Source organism: Oncorhynchus mykiss, chromosome 25, assembly GCF_057628025.1.
Source record: "Oncorhynchus mykiss isolate SJ-2025 chromosome 25, ASM5762802v1, whole genome shotgun sequence".
Classification (NCBI taxonomy): Eukaryota; Metazoa; Chordata; class Actinopteri; order Salmoniformes; family Salmonidae; genus Oncorhynchus; species Oncorhynchus mykiss.
The window spans coordinates 50482303-50495878 of NC_143046.1; the positions used below are offsets into that span (position 1 = coordinate 50482303).

General features: G+C 41.3%; 1 protein-coding gene across 1 annotated transcript in view; it reads right to left on the minus strand.

Moving 5' to 3' along the window:
• Positions 1-4978: 4978 nt before the first annotated feature.
• Positions 4979-13576, minus strand: part of LOC110505246 (WD repeat-containing protein 43) — a 44697-nt gene continuing 36099 nt past the window's right edge. The window contains exons 16-17 of the mRNA XM_021584350.3: positions 9221-9279; positions 4979-9000 (exon numbers count right to left, since the gene is read on the minus strand). Of these exons, the coding sequence (XP_021440025.1) occupies positions 8863-9000; positions 9221-9279 (197 nt within the window). The 3' untranslated portion in view covers positions 4979-8862. The remainder of the gene's footprint in view (positions 9001-9220; positions 9280-13576) is intronic.

Consider the following 13576-nt stretch of genomic DNA (forward strand, 5'->3'; position numbering starts at 1 on the left):
ATATATATACACATATATATATATATACACATATATATATATATATATACACACACAGTGCCTTGCGAAAGTATTCGGCCCCCTTGAACTTTGCGACCTTTTGCCACATTTCAGGCTTCAAACATAAAGATATAAAACTGTATTTTTTTGTGAAGCATCAACAACAAGTGGGACACAATCATGAAGTGGAACGACATTTATTGGATATTTCAAACTTTTTTAACAAATCAAAAACTGAAAAATTGGGCGTGTAAAATTATTCAGCCCCTTTACTTTCAGTGCAGCAAACTCTCTCCAGAAGTTCAGTGAGGATCTCTGAATGATCCAATGTTGACCTAAATGACTAATGATGATAAATACAATCCACCTGTGTGTAATCAAGTCTCCGTATAAATGCACCTGCACTGTGATAGTCTCAGAGGTCCGTTAAAAGCGCAGAGAGCATAATGAAGAACAAGGAACACACCAGGCAGGTCCGAGATACTGTTGTGAAGAAGTTTAAAGCCGGATTTGGATACAAAAATATTTCCCAAGCTTTAAACATCCCAAGGAGCACTGTGCAAGCGATAATATTGAAATGGAAGGAGTATCAGACCACTGCAAATCTACCAAGACCTGGCCGTCCCTCTAAACTTTCAGCTCATACAAGGAGAAGACTGATCAGAGATGCAGCCAAGAGGCCCATGATCACTCTGGATGAACTGCAGAGATCTACAGCTGAGGTGGGAGACTCTGTCCATAGGACAACATTCAGTCATATATTGCACAAATCTGGCCTTTATGGAAGAGTGGCAAGAAGAAAGCCATTTCTTAAAGATATCCATAAAAAGTGTCGTTTAAAGTTTGCCACAAGCCACCTGGGAGACACACCAAACATGTGGAAGAAGGTGCTCTGGTCAGATGAAACCAAAATTGAACTTTTTGGCAACAATGCAAAACGTTATGTTTGGCGTAAAAGCAACACAGCTGAACGCACCATCCCCACTGTCAAACATGGTGGTGGCAGCATCATGGTTTGGGCCTGCTTTTCTTCAGCAGGGACAGGGAAGATGGTTAAAATTGATGGGAAGATGGATGGAGCCAAATACAGGACCATTCTGGAAGAAAACCTGATGGAGTCTGCAAAAGACCTGAGACTGGGACGGAGATTTGTCTTCCAACAAGACAATGATCCAAAACATAAAGCAAAATCTACAATGGAATGGTTCAAAAATAAACATATCCAGGTGTTAGAATGGCCAAGTCAAAGTCCAGACCTGAATCCAATCGAGAATCTGTGGAAAGAACTGAAAACTGCTGTTCACAAATGCTCTCCATCCAACCTCACTGAGCTCGAGCTGTTTTGCAAGGGGGAATGGGAAAAAATGTCAGTCTCTCGATGTGCAAAACTGATAGAGACATACCCCAAGCGACTTACAGCTGTAATCGCAGCAAAAGGTGGCGCTACAAAGTATTAACTTAAGGGGGGTGAATAATTTTGCACGCCCAATTTTTCAGTTTTTGATTTGTTAAAAAAGTTTGAAATATCCAATAAATGTCGTTCTACTTCATGATTGTGTCCCACTTGTTGTTGATTCTTCACAAAAAAATACAGTTGTATATTTTTATGGTTGAAGCCTGAATTGTGGCAAAAGGTCGTCAAGTTCAAGGGGGCCGAATACTTTCGCAAGGCACTATATATATATATGTGTAAATATAAATCTTACATATAGGCCTAGTTCACTTCATTTCACGTTACAAAAGGAATTTGGGATACCACCACATATGATGAATGACACACAGTTGAAGCACATTCAGATTTGCACTCTCCGCCTCCAGAGGTTTGCTCAGCTAAAATGGGAAGGTGTTCAGTGGACTAAGGCCTTACAGGAATACATCAGGGTGCTCTTTAGAAAGCATCAATCTTCAGGTTTCTAGGTGGTATAATATGGCGCCGTGGGAGTTGAATCCCCACTTGAGACTCCCAGGTCTAATAGCCAACGTGCTTTTCAGCCTTGTGGTATGAACGCTCGAGAAATCGGAGCTAGGTTTCCATCCAACTGGCAAGAGATTTCTATGCAAATATTCAAAAATCTACATAAAGAAAATAGGCACCTTTTACCACCAAACGGACTCGATGCAGATAAAAAATAAATTTAAAAAAATCTGTGTGCAATGTAGTGCACACAAGTTTTCCATATACTGAATCCAATCTGAAGTTCAATGCATTTCCAACTAATCTTCAACTCCACCAATTAGTCAAAAACTTGTATTAAATAGCAAATGTGCCCACTCTGGTCTTGGCATGGACACTCTAGCAAACAGCTGGCAGATATAGTGCGGGTAGGCTGGTCTACATGAGATTGATAAATAAAACAGCAGTCAAGCATCAATCATGACAACAGAATAAGACCCTCAATATTTATTGGAAAGGAGCACCAAGATCAGATCAGTGCGCACTTTCACCAGTCTGAAATTCATGATAACTTATTTCATCTGTAGCCTAATAAACTGTACAATTTTCCAAGTCATAGTGGGAGGACTACACACCATGTAAATCAAATCAACATGTATTTGTCACATACACATGGTTAGCAGATGTTAATGCGAGTGTAGCGAAATGCATGTGCTTCTAGTTCCGGAAAAGTGTCTAAATACCCTAGTTAGAACTGGGCGGACCACCCACTGTATTTTTTGGTTAGTTCGCTAGTTGTTCTTAAAGCAGGCTAGACTAGCTTAACCAACGAGTAATCTAACCTAACAATTTCACAACAGCTACCTTATACACACAAGTGTAAAGGGAAGAAGAATATGTACGTAAAAATATATGAATGAGTGATGGTACAGAAAGGCATAGGCAAGATGCAGTACATGATATAGAGTACAGTATATACATATGAGATGAGTAATGTGGGGTATGTAAACATTATATTAAGTGGCATTGTTTAAAGTGGTTAGTGATAAATTGATGTAAAAATGTTTCCATTATTAAAGTGGCTGGAGTTGAGTCAGTGTGTTGGCAGCAGCCACTCAATGTTAGTGGTGGCTGTTTAACAGTCTGATGGTCTTGAGATAGAAGCTGTTTTTCAGTCTCTTGGTCCCTGCTTTGAAGCACCGGTATTGACCTGCCTTCTGGATGATAGCGGGGTGAACAGGCAGTGGCTCAGGTGGTTGTTGTCTTTGATGATCTTTACAGCCATCCTGTGACATCGGGTGGTGTAGGTGTCCTAGAGGGCAGGTAGTTTGCCCCCGGTGATGCGTTGTGCAGACCTCACTACCCTCTGGAGAGCCTTACGGTTGTGGGCGGAGCAGTTGACATACCAGGCGGTGATACAGCCCGACAGGATGCTCTCGATTGTGCATCTGTAGAAGTTTGTGAGTGCTTTTGGTGACAAGCCAAATTTCTTCAGCCTCCTGGAGGTTGAAGAGGCGCTGCTGCGCCTTCTTCACCACGCTGTCTGTGTGGGTGGACCAATTCAGTTTGTCCGTGATGTGTACGCCGAGGAACTTACTACTCTCTCCACTACTGTCCCATCAATGTGGATAGGGGGGTGCTCCCTCTGCTGTTTCCTGAAGTCCACGATCATCTCCTTTGTTTTGTTGACGTTGAGTGGGAGGTTATTTTCCTGACACCACACTCCGAGGGCCCTCACCTCCTCCCTGTAGGCTGTCTCGTCGTTGTTGGTAATCAAGCCTACCACTGTAGTGTCGTCTGCAAACTTGATGATTAAGCTGGAGGCGTACATGGCCACGCAGTCGTGGGTGAACAGGGAGTACAGGAGAGGGCTCAGAACACACAGGGCCCCAGTGTTGAGGATCAGCGGGGTGGAGATGTTACCTACCCTTACCACCTGGGGGAGGCCCATCAGGAAGTCCAGTACCCAGTGTTAAGTTCATGTTTTAAGTATCCCTATATTTCTGTTATTACGGGGCTATCAAGCAGTCAAGAGTGTGCCTGCGCAGGGAGTCTTGTTGTTGATGGACCTAGCCTTGAGTGTAATTGCTACCTTTGAGTGTGTTCATACAGTATAGTAAACTTTGTTAAACTGGAACCTTGTCGTTTCGAGTTAACACCCAGTTGCACAGGGCCGGGTCGAGACCCAGGGTCTCGAGCTTGATGAAGAGTTTGGAGGGTACTATGGTGTTAAATGCTGAGCTGTATATGAACAGCATTCTCACATAGGTATTCCTCTTGTCCAGATGGGTTAGGGCAGTGTGGTTGCTTCGTCTGTGGAGTGGTAAGCAAATTGCAGCGGTAGTCGTTTTAGATCAGTTACCTTAGCTTTCTTGGGAACAGGAACAATGGTGGCCCTCTTGAAGCATGTGGGAACAGCAGACTAGGATAAGGATTGATTGAATATGTGCATAAACACACCAGCCAGCTGCTCTGTGCATGCTCTGAGGACGCGGCTGCACTTTTAAATGTTTTACTCACGTCGGCTGCAGTGAAGCAGAGTCCACAAGTTTTGGTAGCGGGCTGTGTCAGTGGCACTGCATTGTCCTCAAAGCGAGCAAAGAAGTTGTTTAGTCTCTGTCTGGGAGCAAGACATCCTGGTACGCGACGGGGCTGGTTTTCTTTTTGTAATCCGTGATTGATGTAGACCCTGCCACATATCCCTCGTGTCTGAGCCGTTGAATTGCGACTCTACTTTGTCTCTATACTGACGCTTAGCTTGTTTGATTGCCTTGCGGAGGGAATAGCTACACTGTTTGTATACGGTCATGTTTCCAGTCACCTTGCCCTGGTTAAAAGCAGTGGTTTGCGCTTTTAGTTTCGCGCAAATGCTGCCATCGATCCACGGTTTCTGGATTGGTAATGTTTTAATAGTTGCTGTGGGTACAACGTCGCTGATGCTCTTGTTAATAAACTCGCTTGTAATAACATGACTCCAAGTTTATGTCGATATGGTTATCAATATCTGCACATAGGCATTTCCACCAACACTTCTCGCATAATTACATTTTACTAACACAAAAAGATCCAACCAAGTCAGACAAATGATCTGTCAGCATTTATAAAATTGTACAAAAACACTTTACATTACAGCTGTCATGATTTCGTTTTTGTTTTAAATACGGTATTGTTTTACTTGCATGGAAACATTGCTATTGACAGTAATGCCCTGCAGGCTCTATCTTGAATATTTTGTTAGTTCTATTTTTCGGTGCCTTTCATCAGATTATCCTACATTGTAAAGTGTGAAGAGATTTAAACTTTCCCGTCTTTTAGTAGATTCAACTGTTGTAGTTTTCCACCTTCTGTCCTAATGGAGTATTCTTAAATCTTGCTTTAGGTTACCTGCTCTGTAGATGACTAATGTTTGTCCTTATACCCATGTGCAACCCTCCTCATCTCAGCCCCAAATAGTACCCCCGTCAAGGTTGTTTCTATTGTACAACTAACCCGTGGTTGCATTTTTTGAATAATCTGTAAATAGGAGGTCCCAAGAGCATAATTTATATCAATTCAACTTTTAGTCTGCCCACAAAGTGCAAAACTATGTCAAGGAACATTCAGTCAGTTGTATTTTCCTCTCAAGAAAAAGTAAAGTAGCAAACAACAGCTGAGTACAAGGAGAGTGATTTTCAATCAAATTTGTTGACCGATGTGTAAATGAACAAAATGGAGCTGCAACCATTTTGAAAACCCATTAATTCACCTAATCGAGCAAAGTTAATTATTTTCTCTGGTCACCCCTCAAGCTATGATTTTAGGCCGTGGAATGATCTCCATGCCCTGAAAAACTCATTGGACAAAAGGAGTGAAGGACAAACAGAAGAGGGTTGGGAGAAAAATGGCTCAGTTAGAGACTGAACTTAATTCAAGGATTCTCGTGGGTAGCAGGGGACGCCTACAAACACTGCAGCTTTCATACAGATTTACATTGCAAGGGGACATTATCTATTAGTCATGGTTGCATCCAAAATGGCACCGTATATAGTTCACTAATTTCGACCTGAGCACTACGGGCCAGATGAAGTAGTGAGCTACAGTTTAAGTCAGAAGTACAAATATATTTGGCCAAAGTGTATTTCAACTCAATTTTTCACAGTTCCTGACATTTAATAAAAATAAAAATTCCCTGTTTTAGGTCAGTTAGGATCACCACTTTATTTTAAGTGAAATGTCAGAATAATAGTAGTGATTTATTTCAGCTTTTATTTCTTTCATCACATTCCCCAGTGGGTCAGAAGAATACATACACTCAATTAGTATTTGGTAGCCTTCCACAAGCTTCCCACAAAAAGTTGGGTGCATTTTGGCCCATTCATCCTGACAGAGCTGAGCTGGTGTTACGGAGTTAGGTTTGTAGGCCTCCTTGCTCGCACACACTTTCAGTTCTGCCCACAAATTCTCTATAAGGTTGAAGTCAGGGCTTTGTGATGGCCACTCCCATACCTTGACTTTGTTGTCCGTAAGCCATTTTGCTACAACTTTGGAAGTATGCTTGGGGTCATTGTCCATTTGGAAGACCCATTTGCGACCAAGCTTTAACTTCCTGACTGATGTCTTGAGATGTTGCTTCAATATTGCCACATAATTTTCCTTCCTCATGAAGCCATCTATTTTGTGAACACCAGTCCCTCCTGCAGCAAAGCACCCCCACAACATGATCCTGCCACCCCTGTGCTTCACGGTTGGGATTGTTTTCCCTTTTCCTCCCCTTTTTCCTCCAAACATAACAATGGTCATTATGGCCACACAGTTCTATTTTTGTTTCATCAAACCAGAAGACATTTCAGCAGTGGCTTCTTCCTTGCTGAGCGGCCATTCAGAAAGATTTTCCCATGATGTCGAGCAACGAGGCACTGAGTTTGAAGGTAGGCCTTGAAATACATCCACAGGTACACCTCCAATTGATTCAAATGATGTCAATTAGCCCATCAGAAGCTTCTAAAGCCATGACATAATTTTCTGGAATTTTCCAAGCTGTTTAAAGGCAGTCAACTTAGTGTATGTAAACTTCTGACCCACTGGAATTGTGATACAGTGAATTATAAGTGAAATAATCTGTCTGTAAACAATTGTTGGGAAAATGACTTGTGTCGTGCACAAAGAAGATGTCCTAACCGACTTCCCAAAACTATCGTTTGTTAACTTCTTTGGGATAGGGGGCAGCATTTTCACTTTTGGATGAATAGCGTGCCCAGAGTGAACTGCCTCCTACTCAGTCCCAGATGCTAACATTATTATTGAATAGAAAACACCAAAGTTTCTAAAACTGTTTGAATTATGTCTGTGAGTATAACAGAACTCATATGGCAGGCAAAAACCTGAGAAAAAAATCCAAACAGGAAGTGGGAAATCTGAGGTTTGTAGATTTTGAACTCACCCCTATTAAAATACACAGGTTGTTGCACTTCCTAAGGATTCCACTAGATGTCAACCGTCTTCAGAAACTTGAATGAGGATTCTACGGTGATGTGGAGCCGGATGGGAGCTCTTTGGGTCAGTGGTCACGCGCTTTCACTTGCGAGGTAGCTGTCGTTCCATTGCTTCTCTACAGAGAGAAGAATTCTCCGGTTGGAACATTATTGAACTTTTATGATAAAAACATCCTAAAGATTGATTCTATACTTAGTTTGACAAGTTCCTTCGACCTGTAATATAACCTTTTGAAAGTGTCGTCCGAAAGGACCAGATCGCGCATTTAGATTTGTTTACCAAACGACCTAACAAAAGAAGCTATTGGACATAAATGGACATTATCGAACAAAACAAGCATTTAATTGTGGAACTGCGATCCTGGGAGTGCATTCTGATGAAGATCAAAGGTAAGTGAATATTTATAATACTGTTTATGAATAATGTTGACTACCAAACATGGCGGATATTTCTCTGGCTGGTTTGGGCTCTGAGCACCGTTCTCAGATTATGCTTTTACCGTAAAGTTTTATTAAAATCAAACACAGCGGTTGCATTAAGGAGAAGTGTATCTATATTTCCATGTCTAAAATGTTTATCTTCATCGACATTTTTGATTAGTATTTCTGTGAATTCATGTGGCTCTCTGCAATATCACTGCATGTTTTGGAACTACTGAACGTAACACGCCAATGTAAATTAAGATTTTTGGATATAAATATGAACTTTACCGAACAAAACATACATGTATTGTGTAACATGAATTCCTATGACTGTCGTCTGATGAAGACCAAAGGTTAGTGATTAATTGCCATCTCTTTTTGTGACTCCTCTTTGGCTGGAAAAATGGCTGGGTTTTTCTGTGAGTTGGTGGTGACCTAACAATCGTTTGTGGAGCTTTCGCTGTAAAGCATTTTTGAAATCAGACACTGGCTGGATTAACGAGAATTTTATCTTTAAAATGGTGCCTAATACTTGTATTTATGAGATTTGTATTTGGCGCCCTGCAATTTCATTGGCTGTTGCCGAGGGGTTCCGGACAGTCCTAGACAGGTTAACAAGAAATTTGTGGAGTGGTTGAAAAACAAGTTAATGACTCCAACCTAAGTGTATGTAAACTTCCGACATCAACTGTATGTAGGGAATATGGAGCCATTTGGATGCATCCCATGTCAGGCAACAAGGCCACCATTTCTCTGGAATAAGCAGTGGGGGGGGTCACACTTGATTTACACCCAGAACCACAGACAAAGTGGAGAAAGGAGGAGATTGGTACAGAAGCATGGGTCTTGGTTTTCAGCTTGGTTGTGGGGATAACACGTTCCCGCCTTTGTTGGCTGTCCTGGGAAAAGAATAGCCCTCGTTCACAGCCGGTCACACGCACCCACTGCCTGTCCATTTTTTTGGTGGAACCATTTATGATCTGATACAATAAAAACAAAGCATGAAAATAAAAGTACATCAATCTCAGGTCCATTTTTGTGTGTTCATTTTGAGATTGTTTCCTTTGAAGAGCATCACTCTTCCTCGCTCTCGTTTCCCGGTTCCATGTCGGAATCACCGTTAGCTTTGGATTCCGTCCTCATGCCTTCCTCCGTCTCTTCTCTATGCTCGTCTTCCATAGTCTCATCCTCTATGCCATCCTCCTCCCAGTTCTGCACAGACAAATTCCCAGGTCAACCCAACAACTCAGTAAAAGACCGCAGTTCACAAGTCAAACAAGTCAAACTAACAATAAAACAATGATCTGTGAGAATGTGTTTGTTCAAGAGCAAAAGCCTGCTTTACAACACTGCCATATAAACTTGAGTAGGCGTTTCACAACCCATCTGCATTCCTTCCCACCCACAGCCCCTTTGTCTCAGTACCACTTACATCAGAATCTTCGTCTGGAAGACCTTCATCGCCTGAAGCCTTGTCTTCATCAGAGGACGCTGTAGAGCGGAGGGACAAGACAAAAACCAGTCATTCACAAAGCCACCGTCGAGACACTTTACAGAACCACTTGACAGCTTTATTACATCAGAGAGACATTAATCATACCACAGAAAAGGGGGAGAGATGGCCAGAGAAATGGAACAGACCAGAGAGGTGAGGGAACTAAACAAAAAAAAAAGCCCCTTTCTCTTAAATTTAGTTGGGTGAAAAGTACATATTCGCATTTGAATTAGTTGACATTCAGGGCCTGTTCGCTTTGACAGCACAGTTGAGCTAAAAACTCAAGAGGCGGGGGATCTCGACAGGCTGCTTGATGTGATTCTTCCCTAAAGCAAATACACAGGTCCGCTAGAGCACATTTACACAGGTAACAGTCACTAGGGATGTTAACATCCCAATTTTGCGTTAACATTTACAACAACAAACCAACAAAAAAAAAATCACAGAAATGCCTTGCGCCGCCACGGATTTAGTCACTGGGCTGCTGAAGGATGTTCTTGCCATGTACGAGACACCCCTGATTGATTGTGCCCACCGGTCACTGCATCCAAGCCCTGGGACGGTGAGAGGCCCCCTGATATTTGAGTGCACTTTTTCCATGAGAAGATGGAGAATCTCGGACAAGGGAGCTTCTTCCCCACTTTAAAGTGCGGGACTGTGGGTTTAACGCCGCACTCTCAAAATGAGAAAACATGTTCTATTTAGGCTTGTACCTCTTTTGGGAAGGTATTGTCTGGGGTGAGGGGCAGGAGGTTGAATTGTTCAGTTCTAATGCCATTGTCTTTTCAGTGTTTTTCCCCCTATACCTTTTCCAAATACATTATTACTCTGAGACAAGTTATCCCGGGGTTTTTGGGTATTCATTGCTTTTCCACTCTAATGAAAGGATTGTATAAAACGGGAGTGCTCAGGGTTCCCGGAATAATACCATCAAGTATATTTCGTGAAACATCAAAGGGGCTAACAACCCTGTGAAACGTAAGCAGGTGATGACACATTTAAAGGGTTTGAAGGCGAATCTGGCATTTATACAAGATACTCACTTGAGGACTAGTGAGCACTTTCTGATTTGCAGGGACTGGGTTGGTAAACTGTTCAACTTGCATAGTAAATCAAGAGGTGCTGAAATTTTGGATGATAAATCTAACCCCTTTGTATCTTCTGAGGTAATTGCTGATCCTAAGGGACGATACATCATAGTAATTGGTTAACTATTTTCTATCCCTCGATTTGGCAAGTTTGAAACAGTTGATGTCATTAAAATGAATATGTTGGCCAAAGTTATATATTTATGTTAAAAACTGTTGGGATAGGGGGCAGTATTTTCACGTCCGGATGAAAAGCGGGCCCAAAGTAACCTGCCTGTTTCTCAGGCCCAGAAGCTAGGATATGCATATAATTGGCAGATTTGGATAGAAAACTCCACATTTTCTAAAACTGTTACAATTATGTCTGAGATTAAATAGAACTGATATGGCAGGCGAAACCCCGAGGACAAACCACCCCCCCCCCCCAAAAAAAACATTCAGCATAACACTGATTTCAACAGCTAGTACTATAATATAAGCCCAAGTCCTCCCAAATTGCAGTTCCTAGGGCTACCACTAGATGTCAAGTCTTTAGAAAGAGTTTCAGGCTGGTTTTGGGAAAAAATGACCCAGAAATTGTAGTTTTTCTAGGTGGCTCCCATTTTGGCTGTCGTGTTTCCAAGCGTGTGGAGGAAAGCGCGTTCCTTCTTATTTATCTCCGTTAATGAACATACTATTCTCCGCCTTAAATTGTATAGTTTATTTGCGTATTAGGATACCTAAGGTTTGATTATAAACGTTGTTTGACTTGTTTGGATACGTTTATTAGTAACGTTTGGGATTTGTATGGATTATTGACTGAAGCGCGCCAGCTAAACTGAGTTTTTATGGATAAATAAAGAACATTAGAACAAAAAGGACCATTTGTGATGTAACTGGGACCTTTGAGTGGCAACAGAAGATGATCATCATATCTGGCGCTGACCCCTCTAGGGGTCAGCACCATTCTCTCTTCACAACTGAAGGATTCTCTCTTCACAACTGGCTAAGTGATTATTGCAGCGCAATGGGCGAAACTTTTGTTGACAATTTCAATTCCTTTTGGAAACAAAACACGCTTTTACACGGATGGGATCCACCCAAATAATTTGGGTTCCTGGCTCCTTTCACAGCATTATAAGGCTGCATTGAGACAATGACTTATCAATGACTCAAGCCCAGCGCAGGTAACCCCTACCATTGTGACGCTGAGTTGTCATAATGCTTCAGCAATTGTACATTATACCAGAGGTGTTGCTGGACAATGTAGGTAACCAACATGTATGTCCCTTTACCTGTACTGAATGCCTCTGCTGATCCTACAGCTATTGTATGCAGTAATCATGTACCTATAAACCAGATTTATACTGTTAGCACTAAGCTGGTGTGCCCTATGAGGAAGTACACTGAGCAGCTCACCCTGCACTAACAAATAACATATCTACTTCTGCTAAGCTTCCCAGTAAAGCAATGAAAATAAATCAAGCATCCCAGAAGAAAAGCACTCAAAACAGTCCGCGTTAAACATGTAGCTTAATAATTTACTAGTAACAGATAAAATTCATATTCTGACTGTCTCTGAAACTCACTAAAGATAATACCTTTGATGATGCAGTGGTAGCAATACAAGGTTATAACATTTACAGAAAATATAGAAATGCCAATGGTGGAGGTTGTAGTTCTGTTTCTATTCAGAACCACATTCCTGTAAAGATAAGAGGATTTCATGTTAAATACTGTTGATATAATATGGCTACAGGTTAATCTGCCTCACCCAAAACCCATTCTGGTGGGAAACTGCTATAGACCACCAAGTGCTAACAGTCAGTATATGGATAACATGTGTGAAATGCTTGATAATGTATGTAATATCAACAGAGGGGTAAACTTTCAGGGGGTGATTTAAATATTGACTGGCTTTCATTAAGCTGCCCGCTCAAGAAAAAGCTTCAAACTGTAACCAGTGCCTGCAACCTGGTTCAAGTTATCAGTCAACCTACCAGGGTAGTTACAAACAGCACAGGAACGAAATCATCAACATGAATTGATCACATCTTTACTAATACGACAGAAATGTGATTGAAAGCAGTATCTAGATCCATTGGCTGTAGTGATCATAATATATAGTAGCCATATCTAGGAAAAGCAAAGTTACGAAGGCTGGGCCTAATAGTGTATAAGAGGTCATAGAAGTGTTGTAGTAATTCCTATGTTGTTGATGTAAAGAATATTTGTTGGTCTGTGGTGGGTAATGAGGAACAAACACACTGCACTTAACACATTTATGAAATTGCTTATTCCAGTTATTAATAAGCATGCACCCATTAAGAAAATGACTATAAAAACAGATATCCTTGTGGATTGATGAGGAACAGAAGAATGTTAAGGTTGAGAGGGATGAGGCAAAAGGAATGGGCAGAAACTTCATGCAAATTGATAATACACTATGAAACAAAGATAAATGACAAAGAATGACAGTAAAAAGCTTTGGATCACCTTAAATTAAATTTCGGGGAAAAAGGCAAACTCTGTTCCATCATTCGTTGAATCAGATGGCTCATTCATTACAAAACCAACTGATAATGCTAACTACTTAAATAACTTTTTCATTTGCACAGCACTTACACAAATGACTGATTGGCTGAGAGAAATTGATGATAAAAAGATTGTGGGGGTTGTTTTGTTTGCTTTGAGTAAAGCCAGTGTGTCCATGTATGCAGATGACTCAAGACTATACATGTCAGCTACTACAGTGAATAAAACACTTAAAGAGCTGCAGTTAGTTTCAGAGCAGGTGGCAAGAAATAAGTTAGTCCTGAATGTCTTAAACTAAACGTATTGGATTTGGGACAAACCCTACACTAAACTCCAAACATCAACTAAATATTGTAATAAATCGTGGAAATTGAGCAAGTTAAGGTGACAAAACCCTGTATTGTAAACTGTCAAGGTCAAAACACATTTATACAAAAGTAGTTAAGATGGGGAGAAGTCCCGTTGCTCTACCTTCTTAACAGCACTATCAACAAGGCTGGTCCTACAAGCCCTAGTTTTGTCTCACCTAGACTACTGTTCAGTCAGATGCCACAAAAAAGGACTTAAGAAAATGTCAATTGGCTCAGAACAGGACTCTGGCTCAAAGTATAGGAGAGATAGACTTCATCACTACTTGTATTTGTGCGAGGTATAGACATGTTGAATGCACCGAGCTGTTTGGTTGAACTAC